This window comes from Phialemonium atrogriseum (assembly GCF_030411735.1).
Source record: "Phialemonium atrogriseum strain 8032-3 unplaced genomic scaffold QBC33scaffold_48, whole genome shotgun sequence".
Lineage (NCBI taxonomy): Eukaryota > Fungi > Ascomycota > Sordariomycetes > Cephalothecales > Cephalothecaceae > Phialemonium > Phialemonium atrogriseum.
Window position 1 is genome coordinate 42,441 of NW_026848185.1, and position 23,923 is coordinate 66,363.

The window sequence follows — 23,923 nt, forward strand, 5'->3', positions numbered from 1 at the left end:
ATCATCTCTGCTGATTAATCGCCGAAAGTTGCTGGGACTCGGCGCTGGAATTACTTTCTGCCCGTCTTGAGGGCTAGGTACCGCCTACCTATGGAAGCGAGGGGTACTGTGTAATTAACACCGCTCTAACTTACTGTACTGACTTGAAAGATAAACTTGCATGCACGGAGGTATAGTCGAAGATACGGTGTCTCTAGTGCGGCATACCGGGCGTCCGATACTACCGTCATTAAGAAGCCCATCCCCCTTCCGAACTGCAAGGAGTTGATTGACGTGGAATGTGAGATATCCAAACGCTTGAAACCTCACCCCCGTATTACAAAGTTTGTAGGTGCTGTGATACGGTGAGATGAGATGAATCCAGACGTCTGCACTCGGACCTGGGGCGATAATAATATGCAGTACTAATCCGAAGACATAAAAAGTCCATGAATTATTTCCCTCAGCACGTAGACGCTATTACAGAACAAAGAGCTAATTAAAAGCCACAAGAGGGCGTGGAAGATTGGCAAGATAAAATCCCCCACCAAGATTCACCGTGTCCCGTGTCAATCCTTTTTCTCACTGTTTACCGTCTGACCAACAACCTCATACGCATGATCCGCCGACCCACCACCAGGTTCCGAGACAGCCGGTGCCGCCGCGTGGTGCTTGTGCTTGGGGTTGATATCCGCCAGTCCATACACGACGATGCTCACGATCCCAAGAACAGCTGACACGACCGAGAACACCAGTGCCACGATCCCGCGTGCCGTGAATCCCCCCGGTATGAAACCCGGCTGCACGTTCTGCCGCGACAAGTCAAGAAAATCCTCCGCGTTGCCCGCCGCGTTACCCTCGTAGGCCACCCCGGCCTTGCGGCACGCATCATAATGGTCCTCGGGGATGCTCATCCGCTCCGGCATCAGCTCCGGGGCCTCGACCATTATCATGGCCAGCCCCGACGACATGTGCCAGTCGATGTGGCAGTGGAACAGCCACACGCCCGGGTTGTCGGCCACGAAGCGGATCACGTAGTACCCCTGCGGAGGTAGCACGGCCGTGTCGCGTCGCACAGGGATCGCTGGGAATGCCGTGTGGTTATTCGGGTCGTACCCCACGGGGTCGCCGTTCAGGTAATCGTAGAAGTGGGGGCCGTAGGGCGGAGCGCGGGTGATGAGCTGGAAGTTGTGGCCGTGAAGGTGGAACGGGTGCGAGCCACTGTCGCCGTTGTTGAGAATCACCTCGACCACGTCGTTGTGACGTAGGACCATGGGCTGCGTGTACTCGCCATAGATGGCGGGGTTGGCGGACAGGTTGCCCGAGGATAGGGCGGTGTACACCGAGGGGACTTTGGGGGGCGTGTAGGTGATGTCGTTGAGGAAGGCGTAGTTGTAGCCCGTGATCAGGTTGTTCATGTATACCGTCACGTTGATTCGGTAGTCCGGCTCGGGGAGGAGAGGCATGCGGTCGTACGGAACGAGGGTGATGTCGTCGAACGGGTTTAGGTCTGAGGCCTGCGAGACGTTGATCGACGCCTGCGGGTAGTCGGCATGGCTGTCATATTCGAGCCAGTTGGTGTTATTAAGCTGCAGGTTTGGCGTGATGGTGTCGAGGAGTTGCGTGTCGGCAACGGTGACGATGGCAAAGTTGGCGTCGGTCGTGTTCTTTGTTTTCAGGAGCACCGAGTAGCGCTGGGCAATCGCGATGTAGAGGATCTCAGCCTCAGCCGGCTCCGTGTATACGCCGTCGACTTCGACAATCTCGAAGGTGTGGCCCTCGATGTAGAAATACTGGGCGACAAAGGCGCCGTGGTTGATCAAGCGCAGCAGGTAGGTCGAGTTGGGCTGCACGGGGATTTTGGTGTTTAGGGTGTCGTTGAAGAGGAACGAGTCCGGGATGGGCTCGGCGCCGGTGGGGTTGTAGACCGACATAAACCCGTGCGACAGGTCTTCGAGCATGTCGTGGTACCAGTCGGAGAGGGTAATGGTGAACTCGTCGTCGAACTCAAACGGCGCGTGGCTGTCGTGGACGATCAGGGCCTGCCGGTAGCCGTCGGGATAGCAGTAGTCCGTGTGGCAGTGGTACCAGTAGGTGCCGTTCTGGTTGACGGTGAAGTCGTAGGTGAAGCTCGAGCCGGGAGGAATCGGGCACTGGGTGACCATGTTGGCGCCGTCCATCTCGTTAGTCCCGTTCTGGAACATGCCGTGGAAGTGGATCGAGGCGTCCTTGTCGCCGAGGCCGTTGTACATGTTCACCACGAGCCGATCTCCCTTGTCGACCTCAATGACGGGTAGCGGCCACTGGCCGTTGATGCCCACCACCTTTCTCTCGAAGAGCCCATCGGGATTCGCAGTGACCCACGACACATTGAAGTTGTAGGTGACAGTCTTTGCCAAGGCTGTTGTCGCTGCGCCAAGCAAGGCGATCGCCCAAGCTAGTCGCGGCATTGCTTCTGCCAAGCCTGGGGAATGGGAATGGATGATTGTGGCTCCACTAATTATAGTGTAGATATATGCACAGATATGTCATGTATGTCCCGACTGCATGGTCTTGCCAACGATGGACTTTGGAGTTGCAGGATTTGGAAGTTGACAGAATGCAAGACTCAGACAGAAGAGGATTGAGGGGAGCCAGACCAGACACACTCGTAGAAGCCAGCCAGACCGTGGACAATCTTATCACCCGTGCTGCCACACCAATTGGCGAGCTGGGCCGGTCGCGGTCTCGCTAAGCTGGTGCGTCAATTTTTCTCGGGTGGGGGATGGTTCGATCAGATAACCTTTCTTGGCAGCAGGAGTGCCGGCTTGGCACTAGCTTAGCCCTAGCTTGGCATTAGCTTGGCGCTAGATGGGACGGATCAGATAAGATGACCAAAGATAATCCACCACATCGATGAGATGCCACGAAAATTTATGCTCGCTCGGCTTAACGGCACCTCATGTGGCCTCGGGTATTGCTTCTTGTTGGCTCCAGACCCCGCGCTAATTTAGTGGATGGAAGGGTCGCAAGAAAGACAGCCCCAAATCTCCGTAACCGGTCCAGAGCTTTTCTCAAAGGTACAGATGTATCCCCTCGCTAAGAATTACTTCATTAGCAAAGCCTTTTTCCCATGTTCCAATGACGCCGCAAGGCAGACACACTCACAAATTGATTGATTTCCCCCGCAGCTCCAGTCCCTCCTCGTCGTTTTCCTCGTCGTCCTCCTCCTATTTTCCACCGCAAAACACTTCTCCGTCTATCTCCTCATTGCCATCACCGGCCACGCACTCCGACCATCCTCCACCATGGCGAAGGACGTTTTTGCCGTTCAGATTTTTTTCATCGTATTCCGCGAGTGCCTAGAAGCCACCATCATCATCTCGGTGCTCTTCTCCTTCCTGAAGCAGTGCCTCGGCGATGGCGGCCAGGACACGGCAGTATACAAGCGGCTGGTGCGGCAAGTCTGGCTCGGCGCGGCAGCAGGCGTGGTCGTCTGCCTCATTATCGGCGGCGCTTTCATTGGCGTCTTCTACGGCCTGGGCAAGGACGTCTGGGCCCAGTCCGAGGACCTCTGGGAGGGCATCTTCTACCTGATCGCCACCATCATCATCTCCATCATGGGCCTCGCGCTTCTACGCATCAACAAGATGAAGGAGAAGTGGAGACTTAAGATCGCCCAGGCCCTGGCCGAGAAGTCCAAGACGCGCCATGTCTCCACCTGGCTCGGCGACTGGTCTCGGAGGCACGTCATGTTCATCCTCCCGTTCATCACCACCTTGCGCGAAGGTGTCGAGGCCGTCGTGTTCGTCGGCGGCGTGTCCCTCAGCCTGCCCGCCACGTCCTTCCCGCTGCCCGTCGTCTGCGGCATCATCGCCGCCCTGCTTATCGGCTTCTTGATGTACCGGGGCGGCAACCTGATGTCGATCCAGATCTTCCTGATCGCCTCCACCAGCGTCCTCTACCTCATCGCCGCCGGCATGTTCTCCAAGGCCGTCTGGAGCCTGCAGTACCACGTTTTCGCCCGCAGGGTCGGAAGCGACGTGGCCGAGTTGGGCGACGGCCCGGGCTCATACGACATCGACCAGTCCGTCTGGCACGTCAACTGCTGCAATCCGGAAACGGACAACGGTTGGGATGTCTTCAACGCGATCCTTGGGTGGCAGAACTCGGCCACCTACGGATCTGTCATCGCGTACAACGTCTATTGGATTGCCCTGATGCTGACCATCGCCTGCATGCTCTACGAGGAGCGCACTGGCTCGCTGCCGGGCAAGGAGCGGGCCCTGTCGATTATGGTCAAGGTCCCCGGGCTGCGGAGATATGCGCAGCGAAAGCTCGACAGTGGGAAGCCGGTGGATGCGGATGCAGCTGTGGACCAGGCTCGGACCGAAGTCGTCAACACTGGAATTTTGCATGCTGATGAGGGTTGAGCTGGCCACACGGGACTGGAAAGGTCCTGTTGTGCTCGACCCGTGGATACTTGAGCTGAGCTGCGGTTGGAACAATAAGAGATGGTTATCTTACTCTCCATAAGATCTATTTACCTGCACCTAGCAAACCTCTAAAAGCACTTCTCGCGGCGTCAAGCTCTTTGGTAGCCTCTAGTACAGTTATGCCCTGTGATTAATTCATTAATATAGCTGGCTTTACACTCTATCTTTCTCCCTCTCTCACCCATCTACCCCTTCAGAGGCCCTTTCTGTGCGGATGTCACCACGTCGCTAACGGCATATCCGGTCGTTCACGGCTAAAGGCACTGGCTCCCCCTTTTTCTTCCCCTCCTCATCTTCCTCGCTATCAGGCAGCTCGTCCTCAGCCACATTCAGGTTTTGTTAAAAAAAGAGACTTTGAACAGTGCCTTTCTCGTCGTATTAGATTGTTTGCAACCGAGAGGAAGACAATAGTAAAGCCATCGCTAGACATGCAACCACCCCCTTCCCCAGGCTATTGCCAATCATCTACTTGTATCCGCTGTATTTTCCATGCTCTTGACACTATGTGAGCGAGAACATTGGAACTACATATTATACTCCATAGAGGTCGACATAGCAGGCAGTTCCGTCTTCCCTTTGCGGTCCAAGATTGTGCGCAGCATTTTCTCCTTCTCTTCCTTAGCTGCAAGATCCTGGGCCATGAAAGTTGTAATTTGCAACAGCAGCTCGACAACACGGGTCGTATCTTCGGCCGTCTTGCACCGCAGCGGGAACGATGAGCCGGGACCGGTCAGCCTCTGAAGTTGGTATCCTCGAGAAGCTGCTCGGTCTCACTCAATTTGAGAAGATCCCAGAACGAGCGGTGATCAAGATCTCCCAGACAAAGGGCTTCAAGGGCTCGAAGGGCTGATTCACATGCCCAATCCATCCTAGAATTTAAGACGATGAGATAGAATTCGTCATATGTAGAGAAAACTTATCCTAGAGACGCGGCCAGAAAGTAGAATCTCACAAAATATGTGGGGTCGGAGATTTCTCGCCAGAACAACGGACCGCGCGGAAGCAGGTCCGAAATGCCTTCGTCTCGGCTCAGAAGACAGAAAAAGATTCCCTTGACGACGTCGGGGCTGTAAGATTCAAAGTACATGTTCTCACCACGCTTAATGATGTCGGGAGGGAGTGTGTATGGATGCCAGAACGAGGTTTTGATGACCGGTGATTGTTCGAGAACGATCTTTCGCATCGGGAACGCTATCTGCGTCGAGCCTTTTCCCGCAATCACATAAACCGTCTTGCAGAAATAGCTGTTCCATTTTGGTGGGACCTTAGTCGTCCAGGACTCGTTGAGCTGAGACCAGGCATCCATCGAGGGCTGATGATCGTCTCCTAAGACATTGGTTGCCATTTTCCAAGATCGTTGAAGGATTATGGCGCAACAGGGCGGGGGAAGGCTGTCAAGCAGTACCTATGGAAGATGGCGCTTTAGGTGTTGGTTAACTACCCCGCGGCGCGCACGGGAGGAAACAGATCCGATACGTTTGTCAGGGCAATTAAAACTCGGTGGCGCTGATGCATATGCAGGCTTCGTCCTTCTCCACGTTATTGCGCAACGTGCCACGACTTTTCACCCCTTTTCAGTGTCCATCAGCTGGACGTCGCCCAAAAACAGCGCTGTTGGGGGCACTCTTTTAACGGGGAGAGAGTGGCAGAAACTGCAACAGTTGGACGAGACAACTTCCGGACTTCTCCAGATTGGAGCACCTGTATATCATCAATCAATCGCTAAGTATTAAACAATCCCATATCGCCAAGGAACGGCCCTGACACCGCAGTTGTGGGGATATTTGGTAGAACCGAAGGCACCTAAAGGGCGGCCGATCCCGAAAAGCGGAGACATGGAAGTCATTGCAGAACGCCATTTGTACTATACTCTGCAAATCAAGCCCCAGTTACAAGTTTCCCACAAATCAACATCGTCTCGCCGACCCGCCAGGTGGGCAAGGGACGTACCCTCCTCACTCAATGATTGGTGGGCAAAAATGGAGGGATTCGATACGGTGCCTTGACTAGGGTAGTTCTCTTCGGATTTTCATTGAGAGCCAAGAAGCAGAGTGATCCTTCCTTCTATTACTGCTACCTACTGACGCCTGATGTGGCATGTGCCACCTTGGGGCAACATAAAACAAAAAAACGTCGAGCTGAGCATGGAATGAGCTCATATGCCGAAAAAGTGCCCACCCCGAAACTCTTCGCGGCTTTATTAATGCATCACGTCATCAACTGCTAACTCCAAAGTCCGACATAATTAGTCATTAACTCCAAAATCCGCCGCCATCGGTTCTCCATGTCTCTGGGTATAAATTAGAACGAAAAGTATATCCATCATGCGATTAATTCCGCTCTCACTTCACACTTCACCAAAACCTCACCCAAGACTATCACTCTTAGCAAGAATATTAGCACCATGAGTTCTACTTTCGCTCCCGCTCCCGAGCCGGAGACTGAGCTCGGCCGATACCGCATCCTGGCGCCGACAGCTGGCATCCGAGTCTCCCCGCTCCAGCTTGGCGCTATGTCTATTGGCGATGCCTGGGCAGATGGCATGGGAAGCATGGACAAGGAGCAGTCCTTCAAGCTCCTGGATGCGTATTTCGATGCCGGGGGCAATTTCATCGACACGGCGAATAACTACCAAGACGAGCAGTCCGAGACCTGGATCGGCGAGTGGATGGCCAAGCGCAAGAACCGCGATCGTGTCGTCATCGCCACCAAGTACACCACGGACTACAGGCAACATGCCTTGGGAAAGGGCCATGCCGTAAACCACTGCGGCAACCACAAGAGGAGTCTCCACGTCAGTGTGCGCGATTCCCTGGCCAAGCTGCAGACGGACTGGATTGATATCCTGTATCTCCACTGGTGGGACCACACCACGTCCATCGAGGAGGTCATGGACAGCCTCCACATCCTCGTCGAGCAGGGCAAGGTTCTCTACCTGGGTATCTCCGATAGCCCTGCGTGGGTTGTCAGCGCCGCCAACACATACGCCCGAGCCCACGGCAAGACCCCCTTCAGCATCTACCAGGGCCGGTGGAACGTTATGAGACGCGATTTCGAGCGGGACATCATCCCCATGGCCGCACACTTCGGCATGGCGCTGGCACCGTGGGACGCCATTGGCGGCGGCAAGTTCCAGACCAAGAAGGCACTGGAGGAGCGCAAGAAGCGAGGCGAGGGCCTCCGCAGCATGATGGGCGGCACGCAGACCGAGGGAGAGGTGAAGGTGAGCGAGGCGCTCGCCAAGGTTGCCGCAGAACACGGAATCGAGTCCGTGACGGCGATTGCGCTCGCATATGTCATGTCAAAGGCGCCGTACGTGTTCCCCCTCGTCGGCGGGAGGAAGGTCGAGCATCTCCAGGACAACATCCAGGCGCTGAAGATTAAGCTCACGGACAAGCAAATCGAGTTCCTCGAGAGCGTCCGGCCTTTTGATGTCGGGTTCCCGCATGACTTCATCGGACCAGACATCAGAGCCACGGGGAAGACGAACGGTCTGCTGGCAGCGTCCGCAAAGTTATCCATCGTTAAAAGCTCGCTCCCGCTCGGCTACGAGAAATAGCTCTGTAACTAGGGTTAAAGAATGCACCTACCCTAGAGTCGAGGAATGGGGATCTTAAATTGGATGTTGAATGGAATATACAACCTGTTTAACCCGTTTTAAGTTCTAACTGCTTTTGTGACTATAGTATAGCCATACAAATCAACATCGTCGTCTCGCTGACTCACTACCTAGGTGGGCAAGGCACATACCCCTCACTTAATGATTGAGCAAGAACGATTGGATAAGGTCCCTTTACCAGGGCAGTTTTTTCGAATTTTCATTGAACCGCCCCCGCAGCTGGGCCTCCTCTCCCTTCAGCATCAAATCGGGTAATCACTGCGCTAACTCTATGGTCACAGGGCTAGCCAATCCCGTAATGCATCCCCTAAGCCAGTGTCCTCACCGATTGAGTCATCTTCTCTCGAGTCAAATTTGGCGTACTTAAGGCAGCAAAACGCGCTTCGATCCATTTCCCCCCCCCCAACCACCAGAGTATTGATACTTCCATCCTCAGCAAGTCAATAACAATCGAGGACCGCATTTTATTACTCCCCCATCAAACATGTCGACTCCACCACCCTACAAGCAGATCCGTGCCAGCTACAACGCAGACACAATCACCGTTTACCAAGCATACAACCGCGCCATTGCCACCGCCGCCGTCGCCGAGCAGAAGCTGCACGCCTCGCCGGCATTCAAGCCCACGCGGATGACATGGATCAAGCCCAGCTGGGCGTGGATGCTCTACCGCGCCGGATACAGCTACAAGGATCCGGGGCAGGAGCGTATCCTGGCGTTGAAGATGAAGCATGCGGATCTCATCAGGCTGCTCGAAACAGCGGTCTTGACCACAGCGCATGGCAGCGAACCTGAGACAGCAGGCGTTGTCGAGGCACCCCAAGCCGCAGCCGGAGCGAAGCCCAAGTCAGCCAACGTCAAAGTGCAGTGGGACCCCGAGCGGACGGTCCGCTTGGAGAGGCTCGAGTATCGGAGTATTCAGATCGGTATCCCGGCAGCGCTCAGCCCCACGTGGACTGAGAAGTGGATAGTGAGCATCGAAGACGTGACGGAGCGGGCGAGGGAGCTGAAGCGCGTGCTGGATGAGAGGCAAGACGTGACGGAGAAAGAGCTTGTCGATATGGGTTTAGTGCCAGTAGAGAGGCCGTTTGAGATCCCAGAGAGCTTGCAATTATCGCTCGGTATGGTCCTGAAATAAAATATACTGCATGGAATGTAAACTATGTTGTCTAAAAGTATATCAGTGATAGGCTTCAAGGAGGCAACAGATGCCCCCTGCCATCAAGCCTGCTATTCAAGCGTCGTCTAGGGAGGCTCATCTTAAGAGATTCAAAAAAGGCAAGTTGGACTCGAGAGCAAATCCCGAGGCATCATTGGTTTATGCGTAAAATAATATTTTAAAGGATCAAATGTGGGATTTTCGCACAGGGGCTTGAGGGAAAGAAGGATCAATCCACTTTTCCGCGACGGCCTCCTTCGTTGTTGTAGGTGGCTTAGCTGTGTGGCTGAGTGGGCTGGGTCACTCGATCCTTTGAGGCTGCGTATCCAGTGTAACATGAGTGAAACATTAAAGAAGAGAGCCCCGTCTACCAACTATTAAATTAACGTCCATCTCAAGCCAGCCTCGGGGTGTCTCCGAGTCAGACATCTTTGCCATCATGGATTCCAAAGGCACATCTCACGATACAAACCCTCGATTGACGGCCACTGAGGTCGATCAGTCGGGCAAGGACGATAGTGGTGGCCAGAAACAACTCGAGGGCCTCTCCGGTGGTCTTGAGCTTACAACGCTGGAGCCACAAGCTGTGTGTGATAGCTGCAACAAGGGGATCTCTGGAACTCGACACAAGTGCCAGGATTGTCCGGACTTTGACTACTGTTCGGCGTGTTTTCCCGAAGCTTCCTTAATACATCCTGGGCACACCTTCGCCCCCATCATCAAGGGGGCAGGACCAGACGAGGCCTCCGAAACCGAAACCGAAAGCAAGGAGGAAGATGGCAAAGATGACAGCTCTATTTCAAACTTCGCACCAGCCCAGGATTCTGCATCAATTGCCATGTCAAAGCTCGAAGCATGCTCATTTTGCGCTCCTATCACGAAGCTATTGGGAGCTATACACCTTGTCTTCCGAGATCCTCAATTTCCGCGAGACAAGAAGATATCCCTGCGGTGGCCTGTCCGCATCTCCAGGTTCATTGAAGCGACGCAGAAGGGCTGCACCTTCTGCTGCTATTGCTTGAATAAATTCTTCGGGCCGAGCAATCTTCAGGTCTTTGCATATCAGCCTGACAAACCCTGGTACGCCGAACCGAGCAAACATGGTGAGAAACGAGCAGAACTCATCAAGCACTGCATGAAGACGCTTACTCGGCTGAAGAACGACAATTTCGAGTTCCACGTCAATCCAATCAGGTCCATGAATGGGGCGATGCCCGACTTTGACCGACTCGACATTGGTCTGGATAAGGCAACGTCTGAAATCCAAGACATGGAAAATCTGAAGGGTGTGTTCAACTCGGCAGGAACTATTCACGCTATGGTGGATGTATTTGCTGCCAAAGGTTAGTAGCCGGTCCCTCAACCATAGTCTAATTAGAGACTGACACGATACGACAATAGGTGACCCGGCCGCTACACTTATAAGCAGTCGACCGCCCAATGCTTCCCCTGGATCACCCGAAGCAATGTTGCAGATCAAAGACTGGGTGAAAGAATGCGATGAGAAACATGGAGACGTGTGCAAGCCCCCAGGACCGTCTAGCTTGCCGTCGCGCCTGATCGATGTCTCAGGGGGCGACCATCTTCGTCTTCACAGGACTTCGGATGGCGAGACGGGACCGTATATCTCGCTGAGTTACTGCTGGGGCGGCCCGCAGGAGTTCAGCACGGTCTCGTCAACCTTGTCGGATAGGCTTTCCGGCTTCTCCATCGAAGATCTCCCCCAGACACTGCAAGATGCCGTCCGAGTTACGCAGAACCTCGGTGTCCAGTATCTTTGGATTGACTCGATGTGTATTATCCAGGACGACGAGGAGGACAAGGCCCACCAGGTGTCCCACATGGCCGATATCTACAGGAACTCGTACCTGACAATCGGTGCCACTAGTGCCTCCAAGGCAGCCGATGGGTTTTTGACAAGCCATGCTGACCCGGAGACGGGCCTGTGGAAGGGTCTCGTCCCGATTGATTTGCCATTGCCGAATAAGAAAGCCCAAACAGTCGATGATGCCTTGAGTATGCCCATACCGGCGATAGGGACAATCTGGCTCATGGATGAGGATAGGGCATTTGTCGACAGATTCCCGGATCCCACATCTCGGCGGGGATGGTGCCTTCAGGAGAAGATTCTGTCCCCCAGGATGATCTCGTATGGGCGATGGCCAACATGGAGATGTAACAAGGGAACCTGGAGTGACGGCGGATTCTATCCTCACGACGGCAAAGCGACTTCGGACGAGCGACAGCTTATTAGAAATATTCACAATATGCTCAGTAATGGAGCAGACTTCTTCACGACAAGCCAACTGCAGAAGTCCTGGTATAACCTCCTCAACGACTACACGAAGCGGGAGCTGGGCCTAGACAACGACCGACTGCCTGCTATTGGCGGTATTGCCGCCGAGATAAGCAGGCTTCTCGGCGTGAGATACGCGGCGGGCTTATGGGAGAACAACCTGCTTCACGACATGATGTGGTACGCAGACACTCGCGAGTGGCTGACCCGGCCAGAGACATGGCGAGCTCCGTCCTGGTCGTGGGCATCTGTCAACTGCCCTATTTCATACGGTAACATCACCGACGATGCGTGTCCACTAGCTAGGGTGCTTGGCTGCAACGTTGTTCCGGCACCGGAGAATTCAGCGTTTGGGATGGTGACAGGTGGAACCCTCGAGATAGAGGGTCCTTTCGCTGAACTGGACCGGAATGACGTCCTCAGCATCTTCAGCTTCCAGGACCTGGCCCCGCCTCCACCGAAGAGCAATGACGTCTCGGAGTGGTACAGCCAGATGCTCGACCATATCTTAAACCAGCCGAAAGACAAGATATCGAAGGAGGAGGTCGAGGCCGCGCGTCCAGACAGGGTATATGGGCTCATCACGTTTAGTCGGGATTGGATGCAATGACACGAGTCAAGGACAGAGAACCGCTGCTACTTCGGTGTTTTATTGCGCGAGGTTGAAGGTCACCAGTATGAAAGAATTGGGGCATTTTTCAATGAAAGCAGCGGCTGGTTGGATCAGGAAGCTAGACGATGGCCCAGGAAAAGAATCATCATGGTCTGATCCTGCGGCACTAATTAATTAATAAGATGCTACCTACACGGTTGGCTCGACGAAGAGTAAATTCACGGCAATCATATTATACTAATCATCTCACTGGCTTACTGCTAAAAGGGCGAGCTTCTGGAAGATGATACGGGAGTGAAGAGCCACTTTGGCCTCCATTTCGAAGAGGCACTTTTGGAAGGGAAGGGGAAGCAGAGTGCGGATCTCTTTGCCTGCAGTGTGGATCGCGCCCCAGGCATCATTGAGAACGACCGTCAGTTGAGGATTCCGTAATGTTAGTTCTCGTCTGACACAGCTTTGACATCCATATCTTACCAACTTAGGGATCGAGGAGGTTGGAAAAGTCGAGTTCGCCGTGGACCATCTGGACATATGTGAAGTCCAGGCTATCGTCGACTCTTCCGAGGTGACATGGTGCGGGGTTTCTCTCACCCTGAGCATTCAGATGGGCGACGAGACTGACTTGCTTGTAATTTACCAGACAGAGACAACGGCTCACGAGACAGATTGAGTCCAGCCTTCTCGCTTCCGCTTGACCAGGCGGTTCATCTGATCAGAACTGCAAAACCAAAATAATAATGCCGAGGAGTCCCGAAAGCCGCATCAGAAGAGACGACCTGTCCTCAGGGGACGGTGCCGTTGCGTCCTATTAAGCTTACGTGCCAACTTATCGTGCTAGTCTCGACACGCCTGAATCCAATCTGATTGTAGACACGCTCCGGTGACTGGGATGGAGTTACTCAAGCCTTCATTCATTATAAAACAATCTTTCTCTGCCTGGGCATTTCTGGATCTGGGTTCTCGGAATTATCTGACACCAAGGCCGTCCGAGAGCCGAGGGTCAGGGTTTAGGCTGCCATTACACCGGCCCCGGGGCATTCCGGATCCGGTATTACAGCTTATTTTCCATGCTGGCCTACGAAAAAATCCAAACCATCTTTCTAGCGACATGTACCGCAGCCTGTAACACATTGCCAAGGTGTTGACCATTCACCAACGCCAGTGCAGCGGCTGCCTAGCAAGAAGCCAATGAGAGGACGCCAACTGGCATACATGGAGGCTGAGCCCACAGAAGATCTCAAGCGCACTTCGAACGGAGACCCGGATGGCGATGGGAAATAGGCCGTTGGAAGCGGTGGTGTCGTCTCCTGACATACCCTGGCCTGGCTTTTCTATTAGCTATCCATTAGGCCATTGGCTTCATGAACAGTGCCAATGAACACAAGAAGCCATCCGCCTCATCCAGTTCAGGCTCCGCGTCAGGGCAGCGTTGGCGAATGCCAGGCAAGCCGCTTGCCTACAGTAGACCTACCTCTCGCCCCGCCTTTCTCAGCGTCGAAGAGCATCGTTGACAGGTCCCGGCTCATCGTTCCCGCTGCGGTGCAAGACGGTCGCAACAGGCCGCTCATCATCCCGGAGAGGTACATGGCACGCTTCCTGGCAGCTGAACTTTGCACCCCGAAGCTCGACAAGCTCCACCACCACCTCTGGCTGGCCGGGCTTGCCCTACCTGCGCGACCGCTCCAGCGCCAGAGGGTGATGGGTCGTGCTATCTACCTGACCGAGAGGCCGGACGAGCACCTGGTGTGGTACCAGACCAAGCTCCTGCTGAAGCCGTTGCCCGAGTTCCTGCTCTGCCACGCGTTCTGGACGGAGCACCTCTGTTCGGACGCGGCGCTGCACCGGAGTGCCACCGGGCTGCTGCTCAGCTACTCCTGGCTCATTGGCCACCGTGGCGACTTTGTTCTGGCCCAGACGGCCGGGCTGGTCACCGATGGAATAAACTGGCCCCAGTGGAATGGGTTTATGAAGGATTTCCTGGGGAACGTGCATCTAGACAGCCTGGCGCAGGTGGACCGGCGCTACCACTACGGCGAGCTGCGGCTCTCGCGGCTCAACTCGATGACGCGCTTCCTGCCGTCCATGTGGTCGCGCGAGAACTTCGTCTGGGGATACCTCTCGACAAGCACGTGGCGCCAGGCCTTCTTCCAGCGGAACTTCTCCTGGCTGCTACCGGCCTTCGTGTGCATCAGCGTGATTCTGTCCGCGATGCAGGTCGGCCTGGCTACGCAGAGGCTGAACGGCAATCCGACGTTTGAGAACCTGAGCTACGGCACAGCGTTGCTGGCCATAGCCGTCGTCTTCCTGGGGGCTGGGGTGATGTGGCTTGTCTGGTTGTCTCTGTTCTGTTATCATCTGCTGTCGACAATGCACTTAGATAGATGCATCCGAACGGGGAGGAACGGTGGGCTTGATCAGGTTGAGTCTTGCTAGCAGCTATTCTTGGACAGTCGGTTTGTGCTGTTGGAGGTACAGAGATATTGCCAATACAAGAGCGGTCTGGTGCTGCTCCACACACCCCCAATTCAGCTTTGTGTCTGAGTTGCTTTGCTAACCCCCTTGGTCATATGAGTAGTGATTGTATTGTAACCGCCCTCTAGGCTATCAGAGCATCTCCATCTTGGATCCAACGACGGCTAGGCTACCCCACATGACTCGATAGGCTCCACATGCTTGAGCATGTTCTGGATCACCGAGCGTTCTCAGAGAGGACAAATGGGCGACTTCGCCGACTCCCTTTGTAATCTTGGCAGCCGTGGCGACCTTTCGTTTCGCCCCTCCAACTAGTGTCTCGTAATTCTGGGGCTTGGCAGATCGTACGGGACGGTGATCGTTGTGGGCTGTGCTTGGTGCAAGCGAGGTGGACAGAGAGGCTGCCTTGCGGTTATCTGTACTAGCGGGAGGCCAGCCTGTCGTCCAGCGTAGCTGCGTGACGAACGCTCGATCGATCCGCAGCGGTGGGGAGCTGGGTAGCAACACGAGCCGATCCGTAATCCACAGCATGTCAGAGCTTGGCCTCGCTTCCGCCGCAGGTCGCGGCTGTCCATGCCAGTCAGTGATGTCATCGGGCCTCGTAATGCCGGGCGTCGAAATCGTCGCGATAGGCTGCGTGCGAGAGTAGAGACAAGAGGGCCGGGTCGCGTCGAGCTGCGTCGGCATGGCCGGTGTTGTCGATCTTCGGGAGGCGACGACGAGGAAGATGACTGTGCACGCCATGTTAGCTCAAGTGTGCCACGAGAAATATTGGAATCCGTCGCTCTCCCCTCCGTTTCGTGAAGCGTTCGATACCTTCGGGTCGACGCGTTCAAGGCCGTCGGGACCTGGCAACGTGGTCATTGTACGTGGTCATTGTTTCGCTCCTGGTATTGAGCGTACTGCTAGGTCGGCCCCGCTCGTTTGACAGGACACTCTCTACACGGCTGCCACCGCCAAAATCAAGACCCTCGCATGGCTGGGTCATCCAGCCAATCGGGGTGATAACTTCCCGCGAAAGTGCCACTTCTGACACAATAATGGGCTCGCAAGTGATTGGCTATGCGGTTGGGCTGGTTGGGCAGAAAATGCGCAGCCGCAAACCACCCAGAGGACTTGCGGCATTTATTAGCTGGCCCTGCCAATCCATCAACAGCGGAGAGCCTCTTCTCCCCATGTCCATCAAAAATGTCCATGGCAATCTACACGGTATTGGCCGTCCTCTTGACGATAGGTTTTGGATGGTGGTGGTCATGGTTGAAACCGTCTCCGTCTGCGTCTCCGTCTCCGACTCCGACTGGCAACCAACCTCCACCGAAGGGAGGATGGACATTCCGCGTTCGTGGCGTGCCCCGCGACTGGGACCGAGTCAGGCTGGAGTCTTTCCTGGAGGAGCAAGACTGTGCTAGCCCGGCTGTCCGATCCTTGACCAACGAGATTCATGGCCTCTCGCAGACTGCGACGGTCTCCTTTCGGAACATCCCCCCCAGGCTGCAGACGGCCGCCCAGGCCAGGCGCCCCTTGCATATCCCTCTTCTTGCGCGTTCCAATCAGTCCACTAGACTGCCGAGCATCACGCTTGATAATGGGTTTCTCGGTATCACCACTCTCTATGCTCCTCCCCTGCAGGACCACAAAACTGAGTAAGTAACCTTGCTTGCGTTTCAATCGTGTATTAATGCGGTCTAGTGTTATCGCAATCTCCGGCCTTGGTGGGCACGCATTCGGTTCGTTCAAAGAAAGGGACGGAGAGCACATGTGGCTACGAGACGCACTTCCGCATCATGTCACGGGGGAAGACAACAGACCCCTTGCACGCGTTATGGTGTATGGCTACGACTCGGGTCTCCCGCAGAGCGAGAGCTTCCAGAACCTAGAAGACCTTGGGACGGCTCTACATACTCACCTTCGGAGGCTGGCGGTTAACAGCGCATTTCGGCCGATCGTATTTATCGCCCATAGCCTAGGCGGATTGATCGTCAAGCAGGTTAGCCCACTTACACCATCCGTCTAGATAGTATGCTCACAGCGCGTTAGACTCTCACATCCATCTCCAGGTCGGAGAACGAAGAGGACCAGAAACTAATACGAGCGGTGTACGGAATCGCCTTTTTTGGCGTCCCACATGACGGTGTGGACATCGGTTCACTCATCCCCATGGTCCGGGATGGACCGAACCGACTTCTGCTGGAATCCATTGGGTCCCTTAATTCGCAAGTCCTCAGTATCCAGCAGCGCGAATTCCCAGAGGCACTGGGAGGCAAAGGCGAGTCCGAGATTGTTTGTTTCTACGAAACCCTCAAATCGCCGACAGCCACGCAAGTATGTCTCTGTCCATCAGCTGCAGACGAGCTGTGCTAAAATATAGCAGGATGAAAAGGGCAGGTGGACAATGACAGGTCCAATCGCAGCCCTGGTGACTAAATCGTCCGCTACGCATTGCCGACCATGGGAGAGTGGACCGCAGCATATCTGCGCCATCAACCGTACGCACTCAGAAATGGTCAAGTTTGGGCCGCAAGATGAAGAGTACGACAAGGCCGTCCAACGAATTGAAGGCCTCATTCGACGGGCGCGTTCAAGGGCGAGTATGTAAATAAAGTCCCTCTCTAGATTAGCTGTCGGATTGAAGAGAAGCTATACTAAGCCTTGCAGCCCCATTACAGCCGAAACTGTCACAGCAGGTACAGGATTGCTTGCAATCGCTGGCCTTTCCGCAGATGCAGAGTCGCGCAAACGACATTGACCCCGCCATCAAGGGAACATGCGAATGGCTGCTTCGACATCAGACATATACAAGCTGGAAGGCTTCCAATAGCCTGCTCTGGATCAAGGGGAAACCAGGCTCTGGGAAGTCGACATTGCTCAAATACGCTCTTCATAATCAAGGAGTTGCGCCTAGCGCCAGAAGCAGTGATCTTGTCCTATCATTCTTCTTCCACGGCCGCGGTGATGAGCTTCAAAAGACGCCTTTGGGCTTCTACCGATCTCTCCTTCATCAACTCCTAAAGAAGACCCCTGAGGCATTGTCAGTCTTTGTCAACACCTTTCAACAAAGGTGCAAGGAGAGAGGTCATCATCCTGAAAAGTGGCAGTGGCATCAAGAAGAACTTCGGGGCTACTTTGAGTTGTCCCTTCCAAAGGTGCTTGAGACCCGCTCAATTTGGCTATTCGTCGACGCCTTAGACGAGTGCGGCAGGGATAGTGCAGTCGAACTCTTCCAGTGGCTTAAATCACTGCTTCCGACTTATTCACCTACCGCTTCGCAGTTTCGCATCTGCGTTACTTGTCGCCACTATCCGATTATACACCAGACTGTTGACTTCGAAATATGCCTGGAACATGAAAATGAACAGGATATTTCCACTTACGTGCAAGAGCAGCTTTCTAGCTCCCGTGAGCTGGCTGAATCTTCGATTCCGGCTTTCATTGAGGACTCTGCTTCCGGCGTTTTCATGTGGGCCCGTCTTGTTGCAAAGCAAGTCTTGGACCTTGACAATGATGGAGTAGCACTGGAAGAGATCAAGCGACAGATCAGTGTTAACCCTTCAGAACTGGATAAGCTATACCGCAACCTTGTCCAAGGCATGCGTGAGAAGCAAGCTTCGCTAAGATTAATCCAATGGATTTGCTTTGCCACGCGGCCATTGACTTTGGACGAATTGCGATGGGCCATGGCTGTTGAGCCAAATTCTTCACATCGGTCTTTGAAGGGGAAATGCGAAAATTACACACCGGAGAGGATGAAAAGACGAGTTCAGAGTCTCAGCTGTGGTCTTGCCGAGGTCACACTGGCTACGCCATCAGTTGTCCAGTTCATCCACCAGTCCGTCAATGACTTCTTCATCGAGGAGGGCGTGTTAGCTCTAGACGACAGCTCAACGTCGGCTGATGCAGCAATTGGAATGGCGCACTTTCAGCTGTCCAGGATCTGCATACGCTACTTAGCGATGGAGGAGATCAGTCAGTCAACAGGCTACAAGCGTGACGAAGTCGGAATCGCGTTTCCATTATTGCATTATGCTACGACTTCATGGGTAACACACACAAGGCAAAGCGATGACAGAGGTGTCTCTCAAGGAGATCTTCTGGAATTGTTTGATTGGCCATCAAATGTCCTTGTGGACCTATGGACGCGTGTTTACAACATGATGGACAAATATTCAGATGACTGTCCACTAGAAAGGACTAGTCTTGTACATGTTGCGGCAAGGTATCGGATTTTAAGACTGTTGACAGCCATTTTACAAAGGGATAAGCAAGCTATTATAGATATCGACGTCGATTTGAAGGATCAGGACGGCCAGACGCCGCTGTCGTGGGCTGCCAGGAACGGGCACGAGGCTGTAGTCAAGCAGCTGCTTGATACAGGCCAGGTCGACATCGATTCGAAGGATTCAGACGGCCAGACGCCGCTGTCGTGGGCTGCCAGGAACGGGCACGAGGCTGTAGTCAAGCAGCTGCTTGATACAGGCCAGGTCGACATCGATTCGAAGGATTCCTATGGCCAGACGCCGCTGTCGTGGGCTGCCGAGAACGGGCACGAGGCTGTAGTCAAGCAGCTGCTTGATACAGGCCAGGTCGACATCGATTTGAAGGATTCCTATGGCCGGACGCCGCTGTCGTGGGCTGCCGAGAATGGGCACGAGGCTGTAGTCAAGCAGCTGCTTGATACAGGCCAGGTCGACGTCGATTTGAAGGATCGGGACGGCCAGACGCCGCTGTGGTGGGCTGCCAGGAACGGGCACGAGGCTGTAGTCAAGCAGCTGCTTGATACAGGCCAGGTCGACGTCGATTCGAAGGATTCCTATGGCCAGACGCCGCTGTGGTGGGCTGCCAGGAACGGGCACGAGGCTGTTGTGAAGCTCCTCGAGTCAGTGAAATAGTATGCCCTATCTCATTCTCATTCAATCTCTCTTTAATTTTCTATCATAGCGTGACACAGGTTGGGCCTGGGGGACGGCGCAACTATATAGTTGTCAATTCTATTCTAGAGTGTTCGAGTGTCTTCATGCATCATTCCGCAGCTCCGAACGAATCAACTCCATCCATCGGCAGAGCCGGTTGGATTGGGGCCGTGCCCTTCCACTGCCCTTGGAATGACCACTAAAAAGGGGTTAAAGTTGCGGCACGTGTATGATCACGTGGCTGGGGAGCCTTTTGCTCTGCGGGCAGGTGGTCTGTGCGTTACAGGTGGTCCCGGGCTGGTAACTCATTGCCAGGTGCAAGGGGACTGAGACAGCCTTGCCAAACCTAATTCGCCGTCGCCAAAGTAAGTTGCCATTGCCGTTGCCGTTGCAGCAATTGCAATAGCGACAGAAATACGAATCCGTAAGGATAGGAATAGCTAGCGACAGATGGCGATAGTGACAGCAGCGACAGCAACGGCGACTGCGATGGCGACAGCGATGGCGATGGCAATTGCGATGGTGATGGCGACAGCGACAGCGACAGCGACAGCGCTGGCGACGGTGACGGTACCGGCGACGGTGAGTGTCGGCGACAGTCGCGACAGCTGTTGCCAATCCTTGCCACCTGCTTCAAAATTCTAACACCTGTGACGCACAGACCACCTGCCCATGGAGCTGGAGCATAAGGCGCATGCCCGTGGAGAAATTCTCGAGAGAAGAGCATGCAACCGCATATTTTCGAATATATGGTCGGAGAACGCTCTCACTTTCTTACGGGGCCGCTGATCTTCCTTCTGTGTTTGTTTTGTTGCTTTGCCCTGTTTCACCACGCGTCGTTATTAGCTGCAAGAATGTCAGCTAATACGGCAGGATCTAAGGTCTCTAAGAAAAGGTCGCCATCACAGACAGCTTGTGACTCGGTAAACGGAGACTGGATTGAGATTTCCGATAGCGACTCATCCTGATATGCTGACTCAGAGTCAAACAATGAGTAAAGTGGCGTGCTGGTGCCAGGGTCTGTGTTGACACTGAAGCCGGATGTGGATGCGATGCGATGATCTCGCCTGCGAATGGAGTGTTATGCTGGACGACAGAGGGCATGAAACCTGATCTAATGACTTGATACTAGTGATGTAGTGTGCAATGCTGCGAGAGATATGTCGGCGCGAGGCCGTCCGGTCCGTGAACTGTTGTAGTCTCCCGGACGCTGGCAGACTTTCATTCTCAACGTGGACGGGACAGTATCCGGAACAAGCAACAGCATGCCGGAAGATGACTGGATCACATCGGGAAGGAGTGTTCCCGTCGTCGATGTGAGCTTGACAGTGCAGCCCCCAGCCTTCCTCGCTTACTAGTACCCACTGGCTACAGAGGAAGCAGAACTGGGCGTATCCGTGCGTTCTCTTGAGGGAAGACTCGTAGCAATCAAACAATGTGCCTCCATCTAAGCGGATGGGGAATACTAGAGTGAGATCGAGATTTTGTCACTTCTAAAGTCACCAGTCTTATGGGAGTGTGTTGATCCCTCCCCTTTCCATGTCCACGCCACAGCCAGGTGCTCGGCAGACGCTCCCTACCGGCTGTAGCACGTCTTGGTACGCAACCCGGCAGTCACTCATGCGCCGAGCAATGAGATCCTTCATGACGGGGATTCTTTCTGGACTCCGCAGCGGGACTCTCAGCGACAGAGTCCGCGCAAGACGATCGCATTCAGGCATCATGTGGCGGATATGGTCGAAGTAAGCCCTGCGCCGATCGCTTTGGTGATGTGCCTCACGCTGGGGCTTGGGCCCTCGCTTCTGGCTCGGACGGAAATTTTTCTGCTCCTCACGTCTGAGCTTCGCCCGGCTCTTGGAGAGCTTTACCCTTTCGTCCTTGAGTTGGTCAAGAGCTGCATCACTGGTGGTTCTCCTGACCTGAAATGTAATATTTTCGATCTGTCAGAGCGACATGTTCATCTCGGCTTTCTAGTTCATCTTGCAATTTGGACGACATCAGCTGCTGGAGGTCCGGATTTCTCTTCTTGGTAGCGGTACGGAAGTCTTCCGTGAGGTCATTTCGATGCTGCATTCTAAGGTAGCATGCTGCGCCGTCAATGGTGGTCAGGGCGTGTAGGTAATGGTCCACAAGCGTCTCCAAGTTTCTCTGTGCGGCGAGTTTCGCACCTGGCCTATTGAGGCCCCGCTATCTGGTTTTCGTGCCGTCAGCTATGCCACTACTTCATCGGGGCGCCCGGGATACTTTACTGTTGGCCTTGGGCAGAATTCCACGGCGTATAGCTTCTCCGCCAGCGGATGCTCGGGTCTACATGTCTTGTAAGTGTCATACAAGGGGAAGAAGTAGGTCACGCAGCTTGCTGTTTGTAATGCAGGCCCTTGCAGATGTTCCTCTTAAAACTCAGCTTAATATCTGGCTCTCCGTCTTCCATCCAACAGGGCAGATAAGATCCTGTTCGCAGGCTAGCCTCAAGAGTTGTCTCCTCTTTCTGTCTGGCCCGCCCTCACCTCATACTTCGCTCTACAAACTTCCTGGAGCCTTGCGGAGGTGAAGGCGAGAGCGATGGGCGCAAGGGCAATGGCGGTTGAGGCTGCGAGTGATATTACGATTGCCACAGTCGAGCATCATACGCTGCGCTCCTTTTTGCTCTCGGAATAGCCTTCGGACACATCTCGCCCTATGAAGGATTTTGTCCGCGGTGGTTGCGGGCGGTTGTTGTAAGGAAAGAATTAGACAATACCCTCGTAGACAGTGATGTAGATGCAGTTCGAATATAGCCAGTGTAGGAGGATGCTAATGAGAAGAAGGGGGATGGACCACCGGCACGGAAGCTGAAGGCGATATGTAGGTCATTGCTCCCCCTGCTTGCAGGTGGCTCGTAGCGCCACGTATCTAGCACTGAAGGCAGCCATTCAACCTCGGATAGCATTCTCGTAAATAGTCCGTTGTATAATTACGAGACAGCAAATGGAAAGAATGAGCTGCGGAGTATTTGCCACATGGCAAGCACCTATGTGCCGCCCAATGGAAGATGGCCGTCGATAAAAAGGTTTGGGTTCTTCGAGTCATGTCCAAAGAAAGGCCTCCAACTAAACCCTATGTTAGTACATGCATGCCTCGCCGGAAATCATGTCGAGGCGTGGCTTACACTGGTTGGTTGATCACCAGTGCTCTGAACAGTAGAGCGGCAGCGATGAGGGAGCTCCTGATGAAACAGTAGGACTAAATCCAGATCGCCGGGGCCACGGCAGAGCCAATGCCCCTCGACCTGTTGATCCAGACTCGCGGTGACGTAGACTGGGTCGGTTCTGTGCAGCGACATCTGAAATCGTCACGGCTCTAAGTACACATGCCCGCGGTGGGTCTGTCGGGATTGATGATGAACGACTGGATGGCATCCCGGGCGTAATGAGCGGTGATAGATGCCTAAACGTCGATATAATGCTCAGGCACAGGGTGCTTTTGGATGGCGCAAATGATACAGACGATGAACAAGAGCATGTTCTCAATCTCCAGCTGACAGGAGGCGCTGAAGGCTTGGGAAAGGCAATACTGTGCCTTCATCGTCTGGTATCCGGCGCGGTAATCTGCCGCGCCATTATAGAGAACACCTGTAGATACATTAGGTCCATAATACCAGCGAAGGAGTTATCTCCCAGGTTCCATTCGCTGAAGGCCACCTTGTCTTTACAGGATCCTTCGTCTCTTTCTACAGCTTTGCCAGTTTCACGCCCTATTTCTCACCTTCCAAGGCCGCCAGCCAGTCCCTCTCAAACTCGCTATCGCAGGAGATAAACCTATACGCTGCTGCAAACCCTGCTGCGCCCCACGTCAAGGTCTACACCATGTTCCTAGCCACAATGCCTATGCAGTCGCTTGAGGACAAGAATTGCGTCAAGACGGGCCTAACCAAGTCCCTTAAAAAGGGCAATCAGGTCTTGCAGCCAGACAAATGCACCTGGCGCAGCATTGAAGGCCTTAAGCGTGGCAAGGAGCTGGTGGCTAAGTCAACCATCATCCGCCTTGTCATGGCGTTGGTGCTAGGCAAAAAGCATTCAAGGCGGCATCCTCAAAGGAGTAGTAGACACGCTGCTAAGATAGGTCGTCCTAGTTGTTATGGTGTTTATCCGCTAGGACATGAATGTCAAGGTGGCCAGGCAGGGGCATGAGCACGGCGCAAGCAGCACCCTATCAAACAACAAGAGGTAATTAACAACATGATAGATGCAGGGTTGGCCTCTATCTACGACAACGTGCCTCTTCAGCGCGGCAATCTCGCGCAGAAGGTCCTCTTCCTCGCGGGCGAGGTGCAACCCGCTAGTATTTAAGGGTCATCGTCAACCCAGTGCAGCAAGATAGTATGACCAGGGTGCATGCCAGAAATTTCGAGCCATCTAATTAAC

At 54.1% G+C, this 23,923-nt stretch overlaps 10 protein-coding genes across 10 annotated transcripts; 7 read left to right on the forward strand and 3 right to left on the reverse strand.

Moving 5' to 3' along the window:
• Nucleotides 1-305: 305 nt before the first annotated feature.
• QBC33DRAFT_614571 (iron transport multicopper oxidase FET3) lies at nucleotides 306-2,709 on the reverse strand (the record flags this gene model as incomplete). Its single annotated transcript, XM_060432597.1, has 3 exons — nucleotides 1,056-2,709; nucleotides 614-1,022; nucleotides 306-334 (listed from the first exon to the last, which is right to left on the reverse strand). The coding sequence occupies exons 1-3, from the start codon at nucleotides 2,427-2,429 to the stop codon at nucleotides 306-308; spliced, it is 1,812 nt and encodes a 603-aa protein (XP_060278233.1). The 5' UTR covers nucleotides 2,430-2,709.
• A 479-nt stretch (nucleotides 2,710-3,188) lies between these two features.
• QBC33DRAFT_602256 (plasma membrane iron permease) lies at nucleotides 3,189-4,391 on the forward strand (the record flags this gene model as incomplete). Its single annotated transcript, XM_060432146.1, has 1 exon — nucleotides 3,189-4,391. The coding sequence occupies exon 1, from the start codon at nucleotides 3,267-3,269 to the stop codon at nucleotides 4,389-4,391; it is 1,125 nt and encodes a 374-aa protein (XP_060278234.1). The 5' UTR covers nucleotides 3,189-3,266.
• An 892-nt stretch (nucleotides 4,392-5,283) lies between these two features.
• QBC33DRAFT_293827 (uncharacterized protein) lies at nucleotides 5,284-6,044 on the reverse strand. The gene has a single exon (XM_060423364.1). It carries the CDS (start codon nucleotides 5,797-5,799, stop codon nucleotides 5,371-5,373), a length of 429 nt encoding a protein of 142 aa, XP_060278235.1. The 5' UTR covers nucleotides 5,800-6,044; the 3' UTR covers nucleotides 5,284-5,370.
• Nucleotides 6,045-6,699: 655 nt separating this feature from the next.
• Nucleotides 6,700-8,400, forward strand: QBC33DRAFT_293906 (putative aryl-alcohol dehydrogenase AAD14). Its single transcript, XM_060423365.1, has 3 exons — nucleotides 6,700-8,078; nucleotides 8,141-8,187; nucleotides 8,355-8,400. Exon 1 carries the CDS (start codon nucleotides 6,859-6,861, stop codon nucleotides 8,011-8,013), a length of 1,155 nt encoding a protein of 384 aa, XP_060278236.1. The 5' UTR covers nucleotides 6,700-6,858; the 3' UTR covers nucleotides 8,014-8,078; nucleotides 8,141-8,187; nucleotides 8,355-8,400.
• Nucleotides 8,401-8,552: 152 nt separating this feature from the next.
• QBC33DRAFT_552930 (uncharacterized protein) lies at nucleotides 8,553-9,500 on the forward strand. The gene has a single exon (XM_060429348.1). The coding sequence runs from the start codon at nucleotides 8,558-8,560 to the stop codon at nucleotides 9,209-9,211; it is 654 nt and encodes a 217-aa protein (XP_060278237.1). The 5' UTR covers nucleotides 8,553-8,557; the 3' UTR covers nucleotides 9,212-9,500.
• A 108-nt stretch (nucleotides 9,501-9,608) lies between these two features.
• Nucleotides 9,609-12,382, forward strand: QBC33DRAFT_552933 (heterokaryon incompatibility protein 6). Its single transcript, XM_060429349.1, has 2 exons — nucleotides 9,609-10,575; nucleotides 10,634-12,382. Exons 1-2 carry the CDS (start codon nucleotides 9,672-9,674, stop codon nucleotides 12,136-12,138), a joined length of 2,409 nt encoding a protein of 802 aa, XP_060278238.1. The 5' UTR covers nucleotides 9,609-9,671; the 3' UTR covers nucleotides 12,139-12,382.
• A 764-nt stretch (nucleotides 12,383-13,146) lies between these two features.
• QBC33DRAFT_552935 (uncharacterized protein) lies at nucleotides 13,147-14,698 on the forward strand. The gene has a single exon (XM_060429350.1). The coding sequence runs from the start codon at nucleotides 13,516-13,518 to the stop codon at nucleotides 14,572-14,574; it is 1,059 nt and encodes a 352-aa protein (XP_060278239.1). The 5' UTR covers nucleotides 13,147-13,515; the 3' UTR covers nucleotides 14,575-14,698.
• Nucleotides 14,359-15,655, reverse strand: QBC33DRAFT_552937 (uncharacterized protein). Its single transcript, XM_060429351.1, has one exon. It carries the CDS (start codon nucleotides 15,355-15,357, stop codon nucleotides 14,746-14,748), a length of 612 nt encoding a protein of 203 aa, XP_060278240.1. The 5' UTR covers nucleotides 15,358-15,655; the 3' UTR covers nucleotides 14,359-14,745.
• A 146-nt stretch (nucleotides 15,656-15,801) lies between these two features.
• QBC33DRAFT_582006 (uncharacterized protein) lies at nucleotides 15,802-19,589 on the forward strand (the record flags this gene model as incomplete). Its single annotated transcript, XM_060431305.1, has 11 exons — nucleotides 15,802-16,256; nucleotides 16,303-16,600; nucleotides 16,651-16,935; nucleotides 16,985-17,201; nucleotides 17,269-17,297; nucleotides 17,334-18,316; nucleotides 18,356-18,387; nucleotides 18,421-18,750; nucleotides 18,781-18,826; nucleotides 18,866-19,486; nucleotides 19,559-19,589. The coding sequence occupies 11 exons, from the start codon at nucleotides 15,802-15,804 to the stop codon at nucleotides 19,587-19,589; spliced, it is 3,327 nt and encodes a 1,108-aa protein (XP_060278241.1).
• A 3,791-nt stretch (nucleotides 19,590-23,380) lies between these two features.
• Nucleotides 23,381-23,848, forward strand: QBC33DRAFT_519906 (uncharacterized protein; the record flags this gene model as incomplete). The annotated part of the gene is made up of 2 exons (XM_060426320.1): nucleotides 23,381-23,597; nucleotides 23,751-23,848. 2 exons carry the CDS (start codon nucleotides 23,381-23,383, stop codon nucleotides 23,846-23,848), a joined length of 315 nt encoding a protein of 104 aa, XP_060278242.1.
• Between the last annotated feature and the right edge of the window lie 75 nt (nucleotides 23,849-23,923).

Bases quoted from the DNA above. Each gene is read 5' to 3' on its own strand.
- QBC33DRAFT_293827 (XM_060423364.1), bottom strand. From the start codon at position 5,799: ATGGCAACCAATGTCTTAGGAGACGATCATCAGCCCTCGATGGATGCC.
- QBC33DRAFT_293906 (XM_060423365.1), top strand. From the start codon at position 6,859: ATGAGTTCTACTTTCGCTCCCGCTCCCGAGCCGGAGACTGAGCTCGGC.
- QBC33DRAFT_552930 (XM_060429348.1), top strand. From the start codon at position 8,558: ATGTCGACTCCACCACCCTACAAGCAGATCCGTGCCAGCTACAACGCA.
- QBC33DRAFT_552933 (XM_060429349.1), top strand. From the start codon at position 9,672: ATGGATTCCAAAGGCACATCTCACGATACAAACCCTCGATTGACGGCC. The intron at 10,576-10,633 runs GTTAGTAGCCGG...ATACGACAATAG, and splicing joins GGATGTATTTGCTGCCAAAG to GTGACCCGGCCGCTACACTT.
- QBC33DRAFT_552935 (XM_060429350.1), top strand. From the start codon at position 13,516: ATGAACACAAGAAGCCATCCGCCTCATCCAGTTCAGGCTCCGCGTCAG.
- QBC33DRAFT_552937 (XM_060429351.1), bottom strand. From the start codon at position 15,357: ATGGCGTGCACAGTCATCTTCCTCGTCGTCGCCTCCCGAAGATCGACA.